This window comes from Lipophrys pholis (assembly GCF_963383615.2).
Source record: "Lipophrys pholis genome assembly, chromosome: 3".
Classification (NCBI taxonomy): Eukaryota; Metazoa; Chordata; class Actinopteri; order Blenniiformes; family Blenniidae; genus Lipophrys; species Lipophrys pholis.
Genome location: NC_137627.1, coordinates 12,018,827 through 12,040,072, shown reverse-complemented (window position 1 = coordinate 12,040,072; position 21,246 = coordinate 12,018,827). Strand labels below are relative to the sequence as shown.

At 42.4% G+C, this 21,246-nt stretch overlaps 1 protein-coding gene across 2 annotated transcripts; it reads left to right on the top strand.

Annotated features, from left to right (window-relative positions):
- The first annotated feature begins 160 nt into the window (after positions 1–160).
- Positions 161–19,773, top strand: serpini1 (serpin peptidase inhibitor, clade I (neuroserpin), member 1). Of its 2 annotated transcripts, none has more exons than XM_080460002.1 (9): positions 161–252; positions 11,487–11,775; positions 13,197–13,427; positions 14,211–14,405; positions 16,248–16,452; positions 17,066–17,163; positions 18,237–18,323; positions 18,476–18,565; positions 18,870–19,773. In XM_080460002.1, exons 2-9 carry the CDS (start codon positions 11,508–11,510, stop codon positions 18,944–18,946), a joined length of 1,251 nt encoding a protein of 416 aa, XP_080316128.1. In that variant the 5' UTR covers positions 161–252; positions 11,487–11,507; the 3' UTR covers positions 18,947–19,773. The 2 variants fall into 2 exon arrangements, with proteins under 2 accessions (XP_080316128.1, XP_080316129.1); XM_080460003.1 differs by having other exon boundaries at positions 194–252; positions 11,441–11,775; positions 18,870–19,772.
- The last annotated feature ends 1,473 nt before the right edge of the window (positions 19,774–21,246 follow it).

Below are 21,246 nucleotides of genomic sequence, written 5' to 3'. Positions count from 1 at the left end.
AATTACAAAGCGATGTGTGCATTTTATTTGGACATAGTTTAAAGGCTGATACAAGCGAACAGAGAAACGATGGGCAGGTGTTTATCTTGCTTTAACGCCATGCTCTTTGGCGAGCGTTGATTGGGCCAATCGGTGTGGAGGGGGCGGGGTCTGCGGCAAACGACCAGGCAGCGAGCTGCGGAGCAGAGCAGCAGAGAGAGACCGCCGCACTTATCCATCCATCTATCCATCCCCACTGCACAACCTTTATCGGTAAGACCCGCTTTATGCAATAACCTACAGCTGGTTCAGGCGCAACGCCTGCTCTGATTTATCCGTCTATTATCCTGTAACACGGCAGGGTCACAAACCTTTCCGTGGTCTTGGTTTTTGCGAGATATAAATAAGTATATCACAGGCTATTTCTGAGTTTTTTTCTATAGAATTACTTTTTATGACCACGGTGCGGGACTGTCACGGTGTTAAAGGGGATTTAATGGCATAGCATATAAGGATTATGACACCGTAATCAACATGTGTGGGCTTTTAATAAGAGGGCGGGTGGAGGCGCACATTGGAGCCAAACGTATTGATTATTGCCCCTTTCCAGTGTGTCCAACACCCTGGGTTATTTATTTCTGTTTGGTGATCGGGGCTTGTTGTTTTCCGTCTTTATTAAGAAAAAAAAATACGGCGACCCGTGATACGGTGGTTCATGTCCTTGAAACACAAGCAAAGGCGCATTGAGTGTATGTGAGTGAATTGTAGTAGCCTGGACCCACCTTATCATCCCCACCCCGTACACACACACACACACACACACACACACACACACACACACACACACACACACACACACACACACACACACACACACGCCTAAACGAAGGAATAACAAGTGATGTGTGTTCAAGGTTGTTTTGATAAAAAAAATATATATATAGACACACAGTTAGAAATGCTGCAGATTCCTTAAAGAAATATGAAAAGGTATCTAATAATAAGTCTCTGTTATGAATTCTATATTTACACTAATATTTTAACGCTATTGTCCTTACAAGAAAGGTAAATGGAAAAGACATTTTTTCTGATGGAGCTGAGATCACTTTGCTCCCAAACACAGATTTACCTTTGAAATTAGAAAACTATTGGATTATTTCAAATTCCAGACAAGTTACGTAAATGTTTCACTCGTTCTCTCGTCTCATTCCCTCAGTCCATGCCTCATCTGTTATTCTCTCCCTCAAAGATAATGCCTTTTTAAATCCTCATTTAGGCCCATAGTTGCAGTTCCGCATTCAGTGAAACAGAGCATCCTTTTAAATCCTAATCTCAATCCCATATGCATCTGAATCACTGGGTAATCTCTGCTGATATCCTACCGTTTATTCCCCGTGCCTGCCAACGGTGTGTTTGTTTGACTGTGTGTGTCGTGTGTGTTGTGTCGACTCCCTCAGATGCTGCATTAATTGCATTTCAATAATTAAATGTCTTCCAAATCATCCCAGCGAAACAAAACAAGCCATGAAGGGGCGACGCAAAGGGCCCGGTTTTAAAAAAAACACCAAAAAATCAAATTACAAAAACTGCCCTGCACACCCGCCAAGGCTGTGAACAACTGTTAACCCTTCAGAATCTCTGTGTGTGTGTATGTGTGCGTGTGTGCGTGTGTGCGTGTGTGTGTGTGTTTCAGTGACACACTCTGTTGCAAGGGTAAGGGGAAAGAACTGCAGGTTTCCTTTCTAGATTAGATATTTTCTCGAGCCTGTTAAGTGCGTCAGTATAAAGTGGAGGTAAATCTGTCTCTGTTCTAAAATACTGCTCCCTGTTGCCCGTGGGTTTCTTTTTTTTCTTTTTCTTTTTTCTCCTTTTTTGTAATGCAGTGGAGAAAAAAGCTGGTTGTGATCCGCACGGAGAACTGTGAATAACTTTCAGCTTCCAGACACATTAAAAACATTTTAATGAAGACGGTGGCAGTTCAAATTAGGTATTGAATCGGCAATGTGTAATTAGAAAGACAAAGCAATGTAGGGATAAGCTAAATTGCAGTAGTTTTGTTTTGTTTGCCTTTAGTTTTCACTAAAACGCTCCCCTTGCCTGCACACACAGGCTCAGGCAGGCAGCAGGTTTGTCCTCAGCACACTCTGCTGGAGCAAAGACACAAGGGAGTAGTGGCTCCACACGGCCAGAAAAAAAGAAGGAGAGAGCAGGGAAGAGGGCATGTTGTACCGAAGAGACGGGAGACAGGGAAAAAAAATGGATTGTTGACAAATCTGAACACTTGACAAAGAAAGTTGAAGGCATTACGTCACATAAAATGAGGAAACAACTACCTCAAAAATATAAATCCTACGTAGCCATTCTCGGAGTTACTTGAAGCCGTCCATCTTGTGAGCTTCAACATTAAGTTCTAGGCGGCTCCAGTGGAACCAAACGGTCTATTTGCGAAGGTGAAGTCACATCCTGGATGTTGGTCAGAACAGATGGTCACACACGTCTCATATGTAGGTTTCTGGAGACCAAAGTACCTGAAGGGAAGATGCACACATGCAGGAAAAACATGCAGCTTCATCCATACATATTGTAGTCACGTCCTCAAGGTTTCTCTGTAGTTTTCTTGTCGCTCATGCAACAGAGTTTAGTTCATTGTACACTGTCTTTATGTACAGCGATAATATTTTGCCATAGTGGGAGCCCTATAAGATTTATGAATGTAACACACACACACACACAGACACAGACACACACACACACACACACACACACACACACACACACACACACACACACACACACACACACACTAATGGGGCGTCATGCTCCCGTTCGACAGGTCTGAGACCCCTCTGTGTGATTTACTCCCAGTACTTTAGCTACGTCCCACCATCCAAAATCTTTCTAACTAGGTTAGATGGCGACTTTAAATCAGCCAGAAGAGATAATCTGTCCTGAAGCAGGTTATTCCCGACACTTTGCAGCAGCAGCTCTCCGTGAGACGCAGCATGCGGCTCCTTCCCCCCTCGCTCACGCTTTGCAGCTCCGGCCAAATGGCTCCGATAACCGATCAATTTGAATTATTCTCCTAATTGTCGGACTCCGCTCCGTTCCAGACGTGTTTGGGAGCTGACTCAGCTTATCCACCCGAGCAAAGCGCGGACAATCCCGGGTTGGGTTTTGTTGCGACGCCCCGATGGTCACCCCTCGCGCCCTCACCTGGCCTCCCCGTTTCTCCATATCCAGCTCACCTGGCCCCCGACACACAGGACTAGTTTTGATGGTGACCTTTCCGATATTCCACTATCTCCCTGCTCCGTTTGAAAAAAAAAAAAAAGCCTCTGGTCCTTTCACGTTTCCCACTGACCCTGAATGGAGGCCGATCCAATTACAGCTCAAACCTCCGAACCCCGCTCCCACTGCACCGTTGTGTGTGTGTGTGTGTGTGTGTGTGTGTGTGTGTGTGTGTGTGTGTGTGTGTGTGTGTGTGTGTGTGTGTGTGTGTGTGTGTGTGTGTGTGTGTGTGTGATATAGAGAAAGACAAGAGACAGTGTGTAGTGCACCTTGGCAGAGGCTCAGCCAAGCATCTTGCCGGGCAATGCAGGACGCCGTTAGATATTGGCTTGGAGTCAGAGCGGCTCTCCGCAATGAGGCTCCCTCTACTCCGGTATTCAGAGAGCCTCCCGCCTCCATCTGTTTGTCCGTCTCCTCCGTCTTTGTAGCTCACGCTCTTTCGCCAATATTCTAACTGTGTCCCTTCTCTCTCTCTCTCTCTCTCTCTCTCTCTCTCTCTCTCTCTCTCTCTCTCTCTCTCGCCCCCCTCTCTCTCCTCTCCTCCTCCATCTTTTTAACTGTCTTCACACCCCTGCGTCTCTCCCACTGGGTGTCTCCGTTAGCAGGGATTAATAAAGAGCTGTTAACCTCTGCTTGCCCTCGGTGGAGAGTACAGTGAGCGTCGTGGGAGTTTCAGCAGGTCCCCCCCCCCACCCCCCCCCCCCCCCCCCCCCCCCCCCCCATCATGTCATTTCCTAACGAGAGTGAGCCGAGTTGGAGGACGAGCGCGTCGGTCGTTCCGTCCCGCCGCTGAGCCGCCCGGTTCAAACAGTGCTTCAGGTTATAGAAATTATAATGGAATCGACGTTCCAACAGGTGCAATCCGTTGTGTTTTTAAAGAGCTGCTAAATAATTGTAGATAATTAAGTACTTCTCATTACGCACACACACAAAAAAAAAAAACCAACCATCATTGTGACAATAGTCCTTTCACTATTAATTATAGGAAAAGTATATAGTTTAGTCATTCAGTCTCAGGCCTCCTAAATCAGTCAGAGCTTCTCATACACCAGTGTGCCCGCGTATATATCTCGCATCGCCTTCTCAATTACAGAGGAAATCTATAACGCATTTCACACTTGATTATTATTTCCCATGCATGAGGAATTTAATTCATTGGATTGCCCACTTCTCAAATTAAAAGCTGTAAATGAGTCAATCGTCAAGTTGTCTGGGAGTCGATTTCTACTTCATTTTTTTTCCACTTTAGTTTTTTTTAATTCTCTTCAAACTGGATTTAAAAAAAAATGTCATCAGCCGGATTTTGGGAAATTTACTAACTCAACTCATCAAGAGAACAGCTGGATTTTAAATGAATCACAAAAGAATCTGTAATGATTTGTATTTGGTTTGTCAAAATACAGACACATTATATGAAATAAATTAAAACCAGCAGCTGGTGCATAAACACCAAATCGTCACGTGTTTATTCACCATCACTTATATATGTCAAACTCACGCTGCCGACAGCTGTAGAGCCTTCAAAAACAAAAAAGAAAATAAATAAAAGCTGAAGTGTGAAGAACACAAATGAACTCTGACTGAAAACCATCTGATGCAGTTCAAGCTGTTTTACAGTCACAGTTTTTGGCTCACTTGAATAAAATAAAGTTATTCTAACACCAGCCCTCCTCCCTTTATTTAAAACTACTATCGCCAGTCAAAACGCTGCTGTTGGAAAAAGGTCAAGTATGAAAGAGCCCTTCAAACGCCACCCTTCACAACAGGTCCAGGCACTCCTATTACATTTACAGCTTCCTTTGGTCTGCAGATAAATACACGTCCAAGTTGGATGCTGGCATGGCTTTTTCTGCAATTGAAACTGATTCTATATTTGTATGTTTGTATTTAATTGAAAAAAAAGATTATTCCAGTGTGATTATGATGGTTATAGTCGGGGAAGTTTGTTTAATATCACTATAATATTCACTATATGCCCTGTGTGGGCTTCAAATCCCTGTGTGGCAAGCAGTGTTGCCACATTTTCCTTGAAAAAGGAATCTGATTACTGATTACTATATACTCCTTTAAAAGGTAATTTAGTTACTTTGCTGATTACTTGTTTTAAAAGTAACTCAGTTAGATGACAAATAACTTTTTTAGTTTCTATTAGCAGCAGTCGATAACATGTATATATATATATATATTTTTACTCAGGAAAATCACACAAATAGTGTAACATCTCTGCAGTTGTGTTCTTGTTGCAATGTTAAGGTTTAGTGATGATGTTTGTTAGTTCCGATTCTTTTGTGTCACCTGAACGTTAGAGCGCCTTGGCCTGTGATTGGCTGAGAGTGGAGAAGGGGGCGGGTCAGATGAGCGTGGTAGAGACTGAATGCACTGTGTGTGTGTCAGTTTGGAGGTGAACAAAGTAGCGCCAGCTTCTGTTTAATAATAAAATGGCTTTACAGACAAGAAACTGATCCTGCGGGATGCTACAATAGTAACGCACAGTGACTTGGACAAGTAACTTTAATCTGATTACTGGTTTGGAAATAGTAACGCGTTAGATTACACGTTACTTAAAAAAAAGTCATCGTATGAGAGTAACGTGTGACTAATTAACTCATTACCGGCATCACTGGTCGCAAGTTTGTTTAACTTGCAGTATAAGAAGCCATTGATGTTGAAATATTATTACTTAAATGTTTCTCAAATGTTCACCACATTGTTGGTCATACTTCTGTATCCTGAGCTCCCAAATTATGCTGCAATATCTAATTCTTCACACTTCACCACGACACAATGTCCATCCCAGGATGCTGAGACACTTTCTGCTTTGGACAGTTAAATCAAATCAACACATATTTATTCAATTAAGGCGGTTTCGATGTGAAATGGGCGTTTATCACGACTTTCCTTCTCAGTGCTTCATTGGATGGAGGGTGGGAGCAGAGCGGTCAGCCCGATTGATGGATTGGATCCACTGTATTGTACTCGGTAATGGAAGCCTCCTCCCGCCAACGGGTGTTCATGCCTCCCTTCCTTAATGCAGTGGAGTCGGAGGATCCACCCAGTGGTGGGCTTTATTACAGCCTCCGCTGTGTGGATTTCCTCCTCTGCAGTGGGATTCTCCACATCCGTGGGCAAGCGATATGAGGGAAACCTGTGTCTCATCCGAACAATAAAAGAGAGCAACGCTCGCATGAAGTGATTTCCGGGCGATAATGTAGGTTTTATGAAAGTTTAGTCACTTTTAGCTCAGGCCTTTGCATTTGATATGGCTCCGGCCCATTTACAGCATGGCCCCCGCGGCATTTGGAAGGAAAAGTCGAATCTCATGAATGATAATCGAACTCTTATTATCTTTGCACTGCGAAGCCCTTTACACCCTAAATATATTCATGGTGAAAACCATGCCAGATCATCCTGCCCTTTGTAAAGGGAGCATCCATTGCAGATGTCGAGCTTCTTTTTTATTTTTCTTCAAGAGAATCATTGACATAATTCTCTGCAGTTTATTCTATGATAGAACGGTTTTGGGTGAAATGGGAAACTTCCATTTGCACAGAAAACTCGAACTGAACTGGTTGAAGAGGTAGGCGTACCATAGTGGAACTTTTATCTCTTCATTTTCGGAGAAATCCTCGCATTTTCTCTTTGAGGGACCTCAGAATTGGGTTCACGTCACACTTCACCTGCGGGGGAGTTTGAACTGAGTCACGATCCCTGAGCCCAAATCAGGTCCCTCAACATGCTTTTAAAGACTCGGACTGGGTTTGAGCTTCCAAGCTTGTGATTTGGTTTCAACTTCAGTGTTTCACTCTTGAGTTTTAATGATTAAAGCTACGGTCAGTGAGAAAGCCGCACCAAAATAGAACCACGCGTCCGTATGTGTCTTTTGAGACATAAATTTGAATGCTGTTGTGGGGAAATAAATGAGTCCACATGCTGGCATCGTGGCGACGTCAATCCCTTTAATGCAAATCGTGGATGTCTGGGTGAAAGCAGATTTGAAAGTACGGCAGGAGTTTCCCAAGCGTGGGAGGAGGATTTCCTCCAACTTCATCCAGAACACCCCCCCTATATTATAGTGGCTTTGTCTCACACTAAGTCATGTTTTTGTTGATTTCCAGATAGTATTTTGTGTACATTTTTAGATATATTGTTATCGGCTGTTTGAATCCATAGGTAATAACGAATAAATATTACTCATCTTGTGCTAGTCAGGTGCTTTTGAATAAGAGATCCTCTAAGTGTGTGGGTGTTTGTGTTTGTGTGTGTGTGTGTGTGTGTGTGTGTGTGCGTGCGTGCGTGCGTGCGTGTCAGAACTGGAGCTGGTGTGCAGAGTTGTTGCACGGAGAAGCCTTCCGGGTGACAGAAACCGCTGAGTAGAGTAAGAAAAGAGGGGAGAGTTTATCTTCCTATATGGAAGAAGGAAGATATCTTTTAAGGGTAAGAAATTCTTTCTGTCAGCTCGGCAAAATGAAAAATGTCCATCACTTGCAGTTGCCTTGGTAACCTTGGCGTTCACTCCTGCGTGCTAACTTCAAAGCGTTGGTGTGCTCGGGTGTGTGTACCTGTGGATGTGAACCGTGAATGCGGATGTTCATGTTTAATAAATTCCCCCTGGCCTCCGAGGCGCGCCGTCTCAAGGTGTTGGGTTTAAATGGCAGTAAGGATTAACGCGCACGCCGCCGTTTTCGACGGCGTCACGTTTTAATTGTCTAAATGTCAGCTGCCTATCTATCCTGTCAGAGAATTAGGATTACACGACCAGATTAAAGGCCGCTTTTAAAGGCTACCCAGTTTAATTGCATGGAATTAATCAAGTTGTCAGGATTAAACTTAAACCATAGGAGATTTTCCGACGTATTCTGCTCTTTTGGTCACGAGAGAACGTTTTATATCCTGGTGTTGAGTGTCTCCTCTTACCTGGGAGGCACGTTGGGAAATCCACCTGAGTGGATGGCTGCCAAAGTTGGACTCCCAGTCGTCAGTAACCCAACTGGCCAAAAAAAAAAAAAGGACCTTTTTGCCACAACGCGAAAGGTCAGAACGGTGTCACCGTTACAAGTAAAAGCCAGCCACCCATGGCGTTATTATCCACTCACACACGCACACTTGCGGACGGACACACACAGGAGTTCCACACACAATTATCTCGTAAACTACTTTTCCTGGCTTAACTGCATGGCTGCGTCTTTCGTGACAGGAAAACAGGGCCGCCTGTCTCAGGAAAGTTCAGCTCCCACAGCCCAGAAGGTCAGGAACATTGGCTCCATTTACATCTCTGCCAGCCGGCCCCCTCCATTCCCTCAGAACCTCTTACCTTCTCTGGTTCTCTCATCTTTCTCCACAATGTCTGACTCACAGCATGACCTGCCAGAGCAGGTGAACTCGCGCAACAACGTACGCAGCACAAACCGCCGGGTTTTATTTTACTGAACCGCCGTGGAGTTTTAAGGTTTGTGTCATTAATGCAACAAGGCCGCTTCCGGGGCTCAAATCATGTGTCTTATCGACTTAACTTAACTTACTGTGTTTCTATCAAAGGGACATACAGTTTGATTCATTCTCATCCTCAGACCCTTTTAATGTGAAGTTGTTCTAAATTACATTTACATACATCCAGTTCTTGAAATGTAAAAGTGTTTTGATATAATATACAAAAAAACAACCTGACATTAAATATACATTTCTGATCTGCATGGATCCAAATACAACAGGCAGTTAAGTCGGTACTATGGCGGTCATAAACTGTTTAAACACAGCACCGCCTGTAACCTTGACTGCTATCAAGGGTGAATATGAAGTACCTGTCACATAGTTAAATTATATGCTGGGATGTCTTACAAGTATCTACATGACAACCATCTGTTCCATGTATTATTATTTTTTTCCCGTTCTCAGGGTTTTGGGGCATTGGGAGAGAAGCGTTAGGTGGGTCTCCACTCTCTAGTCAACCATAGCGCTGATAGAGAGAAGCTGAGATTCACCTCTAAAACTCAGTTCAACAAGAAACTGGACAAGGCAGAATTCCTGTAGAAAAAAAGTAGAACATGTATATTCTGTTATTTCATTGTCTTTTTTTTTTTTTTTTCAGTGACTTTGAACTTTATATTTGATTAAATAAAAATTTCAGTTAATTAAAAAGTTGTTGTGTTATGAACATAGACAATATCTTAAATTCTGACATGAGGCTGCTATTATGAGTCCGAACGTGCTTCTGTTCTTGTTCGGACAACCATCTGATGCTAATTTCTTTCTTTCGAATTTTATTTAAAAAAAATAGAGATAAACTTTGCTGACAATACTCTGACACGAGTAAAATATTTTTCTTTTGAATTCCTTTCAATTCCTCCACCTTTTTCTTTTTTTTTTTTTTTTTTTTAGTAGCAGCCACTTAGTTCATTTTGATTAATTCTATCTCACATTGGCGTGTCAATACTATCATGGATGATTAAATGAACATGTCCCCTAATACAACAGTCGTTTAAATCCCTGACGTGTCATTTGTCATTTGGAAACAACAGTGGAGCTGTATAAATACAGGAGTGAGACGGGCTGTGTGCACAGGCGCAATATTATTTAGTCGTGACAGATTATTGCCGTCTTTTCCTGGGATGTTTTGACAGATTTGGAAACGTTGCATCTGCCACAGTAGTCTGAACCGGGGCTATTTTGGGAGGCAAAAATTGTTCGTCACATGCCTGAACGGAGTAGAGGAAAGGACGGTGCACAACAGGATGGGGCACTAATTTTCTGGCTGCTGCCTATTGTTGACGTTGTTGACGCTCAGGTACATTGTCACTGCAGCCACCTGCCATCTCACACATCCAGCATTAGCCAGCAGATTCCGACCCCGCGTTCCGCGGCGCTAATTGAATCTCTTTTATGCAAACTGCGCAGCAGAACCAAAACAAATGTCTGTGTGTTGATTTCACTCTTTATCACTCTCTCTGCACTCGATATCCTCCTCTGTGTTTGTGCTACATATCATTGACTCCCCCTTTTCTTTTTTTTTTCTTTTTTTTTTTTTTAAATTTTGGACTGCACAAAACTGTGTTGCCTGGCTACAACGGCGATGCGGTTGCAGCGTGCGTACGTTCCTCGTTGTTTCCAGAAGGTAAAGAGAAGGTAGGGGAGTGGAGAGAAGCGAGCGGGGTGGAGGAGGAGGAGGAGGAGGTGGAGGAGGAGATGGGGTAAGATAGATGAAATATGGATAAGGGGAGGATGAAAAACAAGGAGAGAGCTGCGATGGCATGGAAAGATGAGGGGATGGAGGGCGGTGAAGAAGAGGTAGGGGGAAGAAGGTTGTCTGTCTTCACCAGTCATTCTGTACACGGAGATGGACGCTCGTCCGCTCACACAGAAAAACTCAACCAACACAACACATTCTGAAGAGGCTGATTTAACTCAGGATGATAAGAATGTATATGTGGACGCTCATTCAGCAGACGACTGCACTCAGCATCACTGTTGTTTCACGTGTGTGTATTTACAGCATGTTGGTGCACATTGTTGTCTCCACATCGTCCCGGTTCCTCATCCTCACACCAGGTCTTGTGTCTGTCCCCGGTTTTACTAAGATTTAAATGTGTGTCCTTATAGGACATGGCCTCCTTTTGTATATGTGACGTCACTCCTGCTAACAACCAGAAACGGCTATATTTCAGCTGAAAGTGTTTTTTATATTTCTTTATATTTTGCCTTTGCAGTTTAAATTGATTGAATGATTGATGGGCGTCTTCTGTCTCCCTCTGGATCTCCTCTTTTCTTTCCTGGTCCAACATCCTGGCTCCCGCCTTCATTTCTGTCTCTTTTTAAATCCGCCTGTCCTTCATCCTCATTTCACCGTTACACAATAATCTTCCCCATCTTTTTCTCCCCACTCTGCAATCCTGTCGTCTCTTTTTCCACCTTTCTATCATGCCTGCAATCCCTCTTGCTCTACTTTTGGCTCTGTCCTCTTCTCCCATCTTGTAATCCCTCCATCCATCTGTTTTCCTTCCCTTTGCACCTCTTTGACGGTCCATCCATCTTCCATCTCTCCAATCACTCATTTCCTGTCCCTTAACCCTTTACCTCGCCCATTTATCTTCTTGTTTTCCCCCTTCGCTCACTATTCCCCTCTTTATTTCCCTCCTCTCTGTCCTTTTTTCTCTCACCATCGCCTCAATCACCTCATCAGACTTCTCTCCTCTCTCCCCCTCTCTCTATCTTTCTGTCTCACTCAGCTCTCGGTGGTCTGTGCTGCGATGTTGATGCTGGACGTTTTGTCCCCGCTCCTCCTCCTCTCCATCCTGTTGCCGGGCTACGGTTGCCGGGCGGCGGACATTCCAGAGGACACGACATCAGAGTTCTCGGTCAGACTGTACCACCAGCTGCAGGCGGCGGGGGGTCAGGACAACATCATTTTCTCCCCGCTGAGCGTGGCTGTGGCCCTGGGCATGGTGGAGCTCGGAGCCAGGGGGGCTTCGCTGGAGGAGATACGACAAACTGTTGGATTCAGCCACCTGGTGCCAGGTGTGTGTGTGTGTGTGTGTGTGTGTGTGGGGGGGGGGGGGGGGGGGGGGGGTTCACAAGCAACCTGATTAAAAGTAGAGGGGTTCAAGGAAAATCATGAAATCCAAAAGTCTTTGGCAAAAGAAATGCAGAAGCTGTTTTCATGTGGTAACTGTCAAAAAATAATAGTTATACTTTGGTCTTTGTACTACAAGCTACAGAGAAACTGTTACTGCAATAATTGTTAGGTTACTGAAATGGAGTTTACTCTCAAAATGATCTTGTTACTAGTACATCAAAACAGTTGTAGAGCGACTGTTACTACTTCTCTAAACTCTATTTGATAAAGGAAGTAGCTGTCCTCCTGACAAAGACATTGTCTGTGAGTCATTTTAACATTTTGCAACCCCAAATATTAACTCCTTTTTTTTTTTTTTTTTTTTTTTTTTGGCGATATATTATTGTCATTGCTTAATCAATCCACCAGCAGTAAACATCCATATTATAGAACATCTTTATCTCACAGTACAACTAACTAGCTATTTGTAATGGATGTGATTGCTATCTTATATTAGAAAAACATGTTTTTAATACTTTCTTTTAGAATAAAAATGTGCGCATTGTAAAACTCCAGTATTTTATCTTACCCAACTTGTTACATTAACTTGATCATCCGAACGTTTCGCTGGTTTCAAGATCAGAAATAATCCCAGTGTAGTGTTTCTCTGCGGTGGTTCTCTCCAGAGCAAACGGGCCGATTTGTGTTTGTGTCTCTCAGAGTCAGACAGTCTTGCAGCTCGCCGTAATCACTGGACAGAACAGTGTATTCTCCCACACAGAAACCTGTGTAGCGGCCAGTGTGTGGTTAAATGACTTACTTTCGATCAAAATGACTCTTTTACCGAGTTTCTACTTTGTATTCAAATAGTGGAAAGCGGACATTCCTGTATTGCAGAGCCTCTCGATTATTTTCAATTTACCGAGATGATGTTTACTTGTCTTTATGGATTACTTGACTTACCTATAGTGTCAATGTTTAAAAAATAAACAGCAACACTTTCTTAGCTACTATAGAACATTCATGTGTACAATTACACATCTCAAAGTGGAAATGACTACAAGCGAAAGGATACGTAACGGTGATTAGAAAGACAGCCTAGCAACTGGGGCGTGATGAGGTGGATCAATGTACACAAACAGCGCAGGGGGAAATAACACAGCAGGTTAACACAAATAAACAGAAAATTAAGTGGTATATCCAATGCAAAGCTCATTCTGCAAATGACAACAACTGGCAAAAAGCAGGTTGCACAAGAAAACAATACATAGCTGCAGCACATGCCTTCTCTAATGGGATTGTATATGTATGCATCTCTCTCTATCTGTGTCTCGCTCTCTCTCTCTCTCTCTCTCGCTCTCGCTCTCTCCCCCATGTTCTGCAGGTGTTGAATTCTCTTTGCTCCAAAACCTGACAACGGCATTAACAGATGATGATGCCCACTACGTGATCCGCTTTGCAAACAGCCTCTTCCTGCAGGAAGGCGTCACATTTAACCCCGAGTTTCTGCATCTGATGAGGAAGTACTTCCAGGCCAACGTGGAAACGGTCGACTTCAGCGAGTCGTCAGCCGTGGCCGAGCAAATCAACAGCTGGGTGGAGAATCACACAGAGAGTGAGTTTGAAGGAGGAAGAAGAAGCACAAAGACGCCAACAAAGAAAGCAGAAAATATAGAGGCATGATATAGTGTGAAAGCGTGCTCACAGCTACAGTTATGCTTGACCTATATTTTCCTATCTGGTCACCAGTCACAGGAACTGTTATGCATGCCTTACATAACCACTACTACTAGACTGTTTCTCATATCGAGAAGATTCAACCAGGAAACAGTGAAATGGAGCACATATACAGTATAGGTCTTTACTGCGGCTTCCAGGACAACAACCATCCAATCACAGACAGGATTTACCATTTAAAGGGGTTATATTATTCAGCTTTTCAACAGTTTCACATGGAGCTCGTTGGTCCAAAAATGTTGTATTGAAAGTTTATTGCTTCAAAAATCCATTATAACAAATTCGACAATTCTACACCTATAAAATAAAAGGTGTTGAGGATATAAGAGTTTTTAAAATCACTTAAAAGCAATTGCTTTCAAATTATTATTGTTGAGAGCATTTGAGAGAACATGGCAATCACACAGCTTAAAGTATTGTGGAGGAAGGTACTTGATTCCACGGTGAGTATTTAACATTCCACCTCACTGTGTAATAAAGTACAAACATAACATAGAAGACATGGAACCAGAATCATGGCATCTGTGAGAGGAACAAATCTTTAAGTCTTTGATTTCATTCAGAACAACTATGAGCTGAGGATTTCTCACTTTGCACAATAGCATTATTGAGTTATTTAGATCTAATACTGAAATCTAGTACTCTTCCAAACGTCCTTTAGGTAAGATCCGTGCGCTGCTATCCGCCGAGGACTTCAGCAGCGTGACTCGTCTGACCCTGGTGAACGCCGTCTACTTCAGGGGTTCCTGGAAAAACCAGTTCAGGCCAGAAAACACCAGGACCTTTTCTTTCAGCAAAGACGACGGCTCAGAGGTCCAGACCCTCATGATGTACCAGCAGGGAGACTTCTACTACGGTATGGATGAGAACGGCTTGGCCTCTGTATGAAGCGCTTTTGTAGAACTGTACTTATGGCTCTTCCTAGGGAGCCCGAGATTTTCTGCTCATTTTTCCTGAAGTTATTTAATATGTTAATCTTTGATCTGAAATATTCAGATTCGGAGAGTTATTCCCAGGAAAGTGCTTCTCTGCGCTGCTCAGTAAGCTCCGCTGCTCCGCTGCTCAGAGCTCACTGCTCTCTTCCCTCTGCACACACACACCTCTGGTGTGTCGATTTGATTCAGTGCTTTGTTTTTAAAGGCTATTTTATGTCAGAATTGTTCTCGGCGCTATGACATTGCATGTGGAGTTATGAACGACTACAGTGTGTTTCACTGATATATTCAACGCGACGTTTAGTCTTTTAAATCTGTTGAATCGCTGACAAAGCATGTAAAGCGCATTGAGATCACTCACGCTGTACATTGTGGTATTCAACTAAAGTACATTTACCATTTCTAACGGCATTTTTCGTGTTTTGCCGTGGCGTTGAGATGTTAGAGTGTTTCAAACAGAGTCCTGCAGTTTGACATATATGTTTTTATATGTGAAAAGATTTCTCGCATTTTTTTTTTTTTCTCATCATAATCATACTTGTGTGCTGCTAAAGTTGGTGCATTATTTCGGTGTTGTCCTTGTGTGTGTAGCAATATTGCACAGCCACGCACACCTACGTTCACACATGCTCACGCATTCAGGATGAAGACGAGCCGTGTATGTGTACACCGGCGTGTGCATCAGTGCCAAATGTGCGTGTTTGAAGGCTGCGAAACAAGGACAGGTCCTCGGGGAGAACGCTGCATTTTGGAGCACAATCATATTGGTTAAGAAAAATATTTTGGGAAGCAACATCCCTTCCTCCTGGCGCGTCGCTGCTTCGCCCAGCATCAGCAAATCCTTCTCAGGGTGTCAGGTTAATGAAGGATGATCACTTTTCGCACAATAGTTTTCCATTTAAGCGACTTCAAAAGAAAAGACAAACGTGTACAAAGGAACGGGTTCAAATCTGGATGTGGTAGTTTCTTTATAATCTCACTCGGCAAAGCCTGAGCAAGCGGGATAATCTTGTGTTTAGAGTTCAAATCTATCTGGATGTCTTTTGGGTATAAAAGGATTATCTCATGCTCGCCGAGAAATGCACCCCTACTTAACGCAAGTAAATGTTTCTCTCCTTGTCTTTATTAGATGTTTTTATCCAAGAGTTTTGTTTGACTTGACAAAAGGATGAGAGTCTGTTATAGAGCCATCTAACGGCTGTGAAGCTGTCACATTCTAGTCTCTGTATCTCTAAAGCGATATGAGCTTCTACTGTGTTTGCGCACATGACGTGTGATGCTGATATTTTTGTACATGTGTGGGCAGGTGCGTTTGCAGTTGAAAATGTAAATTTGTTTGTTTTTTTCTTGTTATCACATTTGAAAATTTCCTGCCTAAAGACAGTGCCAAGTGCATGTTTATGTTAAAAAAAAAAAAAAAAAAAGGCATTGCACTAACAATTGCACTGAAACCCATCATCCTTTTCTGGCTTAATTGAATTTTGCGTGGGATTTCAGCAGAGCACTGCCAGTAATAGTAGGCGACTATGTATGTAATCCGTTTTTCTTACCAAGTGTAACCAAAGGTTTAAAAATGTTGCATCAGTGCTTTCTAATTAAAGCATCAGACAAGTGACCACACACACTTAAATCAATAGAGCCAATCAATGTTTCCCCACACACCTCCATTTGTGTATGTTCCTCCTCAGCGAACCTGTTACGGGAAGCATCCCTGCACATACTGTCTTTTTTAACTTGTGTTGCGCATGCTTCTTCTCTATCAGGCGAGTTCAGCGATGGCTCACAGGAAGCTGGAGGCGTGTACCAGGTATTGGAGATGCCCTACGAGGGAGAGGACATGTCCATGATGATCGTTCTGCCTCGACAGGAGGTACCGCTCGCTTCCCTCGAGCCCATCATCAAAGCCCCACTGCTGGAGGAGTGGGCCAACAATGTCAAACGACAGAAGGTGGAAGTCTACCTACCAAGGTGAGCGATGACACATATATACTGCTGTGCATGTACACAAGAACATATAGACGCGCTGATATAGTCAGCTGGGCTGTTGTGTCCCGTGCAACAGCCTCGCACTGCACTGTGCTATAAATAGGGTGTAATTTGTGGGGGAAAATATAGACGGGGGAAATGCCTTTTTACAGCATGCCCTTTTTTCTGTAATTTTGACAGAACAAATAAATGATGAGGAAAACAAAGGGATATATAGAGTTTAAAAGACAGTTTTAGATATGACAGTTGCATGTTTAAATGCAGTATAGCAGCTGGTTTGCACAAACACAGTTCTTTCTCCCTACAATGCCTATTTTGCCTATAAATCGAATACAAACCCAAACAGCAAGTAGCAACAAATTGTTTCCATTAGAATGTCTGACTTCGGCCAAACTCAAGGTCCTAAAAGTGAATCTATGAACAGCATGTTTTCTCAGACTTCACATTCTCTCTCGATGGATAAGAGTTGGTGGTAGTCCTGCTTTACCTGCCTTATTTGTTGTTGTTTTTTTTACATTTCAACTGACTTTGTCCCTGATCTATTTGATGATTTGCATAATTTTGGATCATTCACGGCTCAAACTTTTTTTCCTAGGTTCAAAGTGGAGCAAAAGATCGATCTGAGGAACACTCTCCAGGAGCTGGGAATAAAGAACATCTTCACGAGCGACGCCGATCTCTCTGCCATGACAGGTGACGCATGACTGCTACGAACGCAGCAGACGCACGCGGCATAAGGAATCCACAGTGCACATCCGCAGAATGTTGACATACTTACAAATACACTCTTACGAATCACTCGCAGACACAAGGGGAAAGAGCAAGTGACATTCCTGAAAGGGTTCGGGATGAGAAGTTGATTTAATATTCCTCCTTTGCAGCGGCAGAGCAGTCTTTTGGTGCGTTCAATGAGGTAACCAAGGTAACTGGCACAGAGTGGGCAGGTCAGATCTGTCACATCATGTGTGAAAATAGATCCGGAGAGAAAGATAAATCTATCCATAGACAGAGTGGGACTGACAGGTAATTACGCTGGCATGATCTGCTACTGAGTTCAACACGGGGCCAACACTGAAAAATGGTTCGAATTTCAAGTCAACAATTAACTCCCGAATGCATAGAAACTGGATTATAGAAAAAACAAAAAACATGTACAGATAGAAAAGCTCTCAAACTAGGAATCTTCTCACTGTGAGGCAAGAGCTCGAACCAACACTCCAAGAAAAACTGCTGCTTCATCTCGGCTGAAGCTTGTCCTGTAGGCTGTGGTGGATTCTGTCTCATCTTATACTTCCTAAAACATCCAGGGCTCTCTGAGGACAGGGTTTGTTTTGACAGGCAGGTAGATAAAAGGGGGGGAAGTGTGAAAAGCTTTCAATCTTGAGGGAAATTATTGTTCTGGATTGTCTGTCTCCGCTGACATCACATTTTAAAAGGTGCCACCTGATGGGATCCCTCTTGTCTGCTTTGTGGTATTGAATCAACTGAAAATAGTGTTTACTTTGACTAACGTGCTTCACACCAGTGAGTCTGCAAGACCATGGCTCTTCACCCTCTCAGTGCTGGCTTCATGCATTTACAGGCTTTACAGCAAACAGTCTTTTTAAAGAAGTCTTACCATGTAGTTCATAGAAGTGACACTTGAAGAAAAGAATGTTTCAAAATTTTGTACTTTATAATATACATCACATACTTCTATGTCTCACACCGATGTTTGTTATCATGAAGACGAGGCAATAAACTGTGGCTTGATGTGTGTTTTGTAGATGGTAAGGATCTGTACATTGGCAAAGCAGTGCAGAAAGCCTACCTGGAGGTGACAGAGGAAGGAGCAGAGGGAGCCGTCGGCTCAGGTCATTTTTAATTACTATTTAATATTTGTTATTAATTTAAATCTTTTTTAGTCGCACTATTTAATGCAGTCTCTTCTGTTATGTGACTGAGACACTCTCAACAAAGAATTTTGACGAAATGATAGAATTCTGTTCTGTCCTTTCTCCCTTAGGAATGATTGCTCTGACCAGGACTCTGGTGCTGTACCCGCAGGTCATGGCAGATCACCCATTTTTCTTTGTCATCAGAAACAGAAGGACAGGTGTGTGTGCGATCCTGTGCATGTGGAAGTGAAAGATACTCCAGTTGGCATAAATTATGTCATTTCTAAGACTTTTCTGTTACCCAGGGACCAAAAACAAGCAAACACAACCTTCTGAGTATTGTAGTACCGTTTTATACCATAAGATGGTGCATTGAGTCAATATGGCCTCCAGCCTTTCCTCAGTCCAACAAGCAAGAGGAAGCAGCAATAAACAAAACAACCATGATTCAAATATTAGACATCCTGATATGTATATGGATAAAATGTGATTTAACCTGACTTCATTTGCTTCTTTTTCCAGGGTCCATCCTCTTTATGGGCAGGGTCATGACCCCTGAAGTCATAGAGCCCAACGACCACGACTTTGACTCCATGTAACTTTGGTATGGGGTCAATCAGCAATCTGCACCAATCAGAACCTAACGTCATAAATTGCTACCTATCGTCTATCACCATCTTCAGCTGTGTTTTTTTACTCTTTATGGGGAAAAAAAAAAAAGTATATAAACTGAATATTATATGATATATTATATATTGAAACAGGACATATAATGTGTAATGTGTCTGTGTTTTGATACTGGAAGCTTTAAATTCTTGGATACAGACATGCAAAATGAGGAAGTTGTAGATATTCTCAAGTACAAGTTTGGTTTGTATGTCGGCGAGAACAACACATGCTACGTAATCCACGCACAACCCCTTTAAGTTCAGCAGCTTTGTACTCACTTGCACCCACACACACGATGCACAAAAAGTATTTACTCCTCCTCCAGATGCAGCTAGTGCAGATTGTAAGTTCCACATTTTAATTACACCCTTGTACATTTGACCTTGTGTTCTATATATGCTCAATATTTATTGCAGAATAAACATGTGCAAACATTTTGTCCTTACACAATAAATCTTAGTAATATATTTGTTCCAGACAGTATTGAGACATTTTCACACTGTAGGCACATGGCTGAACTGCTGATGAACTTAATATGCCTTATCACATCTGCGTGATTGATTAAGCCCAAGCTGAGGAGACTGTGTAACTAAGGCGAGTTTTAATGAGGATGGACTGGAGTATACAGGCCCACTGAAAAAGATCTGCTGCACTGTTGTGGATGCACATACAGGGACAAACAGTAACACCAGCTGTTTACAGTCTTTTATCCAATAAAACGTGAATGTTTTCCCATTAAATATTATATACATCCTTTATTATGTGTCGAGGCTGTTTTTTATTCACATGTTTCCGTGACACAACGACACACCACGAGCATGAGGAATTCAAACGCTGCATAACTGCTAACACATCTTTCCAAGTACATCTAGATTTCCACTGAGCCATGTAAATGGGGAATTTAGTGCAGATAATAAACATATAATCCTTCAATTATCAACCCTGGATATTAAAAAAAAAAGAGGGTGTGGTGAAAGTTGGTTGTTCTACCCTAACTGTCAAAGACCATGGAGCAGTTTCAGACCAAAAAACTGATCAATACAATGAACGCATCATGAAGATAACAGATACGATAGCAAAGGTTTTAAACATGACTTGCACACATCTTGTATTCCCCCGTGGCATATATACAGCGCTAATACACATAAGTATATTTTAAGATGTGTGTGAAATTGTCTAGTCACAGCTGACACTTACACTGACATACCTTTTTCTCTTGGTGCAAAATAAACCCTGATGTTTACAACCACAAGCGGATGCTCCTGCAACAAGATACAGAAAGACATGCTTTGGTGTGCCGTCTCCAGCTCCAGCCATTGTTTCCAAGACAGCAATTAGCAATGACATTATCACCACACAAAATGATAAAGGCAGTACAAGAACAAAACAATTAAAATCTTTTAAATAACGCAGACAATTAGCTGTATAAACGATGAATTACGACTTCACATGGCAAGCATTTAAATAAGGAGCAATGGCAATAGATCTACCACAAACGAGACAGCGCTCTCGACAAGTTGGGAAGAAATCGTTTCTGCTATCCTGAGCGGTTCTGAATATTTTAATTTACCTCAAAGAAATATCTAATAGCTTTTTCATTTCTTCAGCGTGCACAGTGTGTTTCAGCGGGGCAATATCTTAAACACAACGAGCTACATTATTGAGGAAGGACAGCTCATGGGTCTGGGAAGTTATTTATAATCTAAATTGCTTTCACCAGCTGGTGTGATATCTACACTATAATGTCTTCTCTGTGCTCGCTCCCCATATCTCAACTCGGGGCCCATGACAATGTACAGCGTGGAAACACAGAGACATGAGGGCGCAGGATTGCTTTTCTTATATTATAGATTTCTTATAAGCCCATTTAATATGTTCCACTCTCTGCAACCCTCTTCTGGATAAATCAGGGATAACAAATTAAAGGACATACTTACACTTTTCTGATTATTTCTTTTTTTATCATAGTTTTTGGAGAGGTATTGTAGTATACATTCAGCAGTCAAGATTCTAGGTTAATAATGTAAAACTGGCTCTGCTTTTGAAAGGTTAATGTTCTACTAAAAAAAAAAAAAAAAAAGTCCATAAATGTCTCTGACGTAAATGGCAAAGCAATGAATTAGGGTTAGGGTTAGGGTTTTTGATCCTGGTGCACAGGATCAAAAATAAAATGACAAATATTGTGCACCTGGAATCAGGAAATATAAAACCAGAGGGAGAGTTGTATATC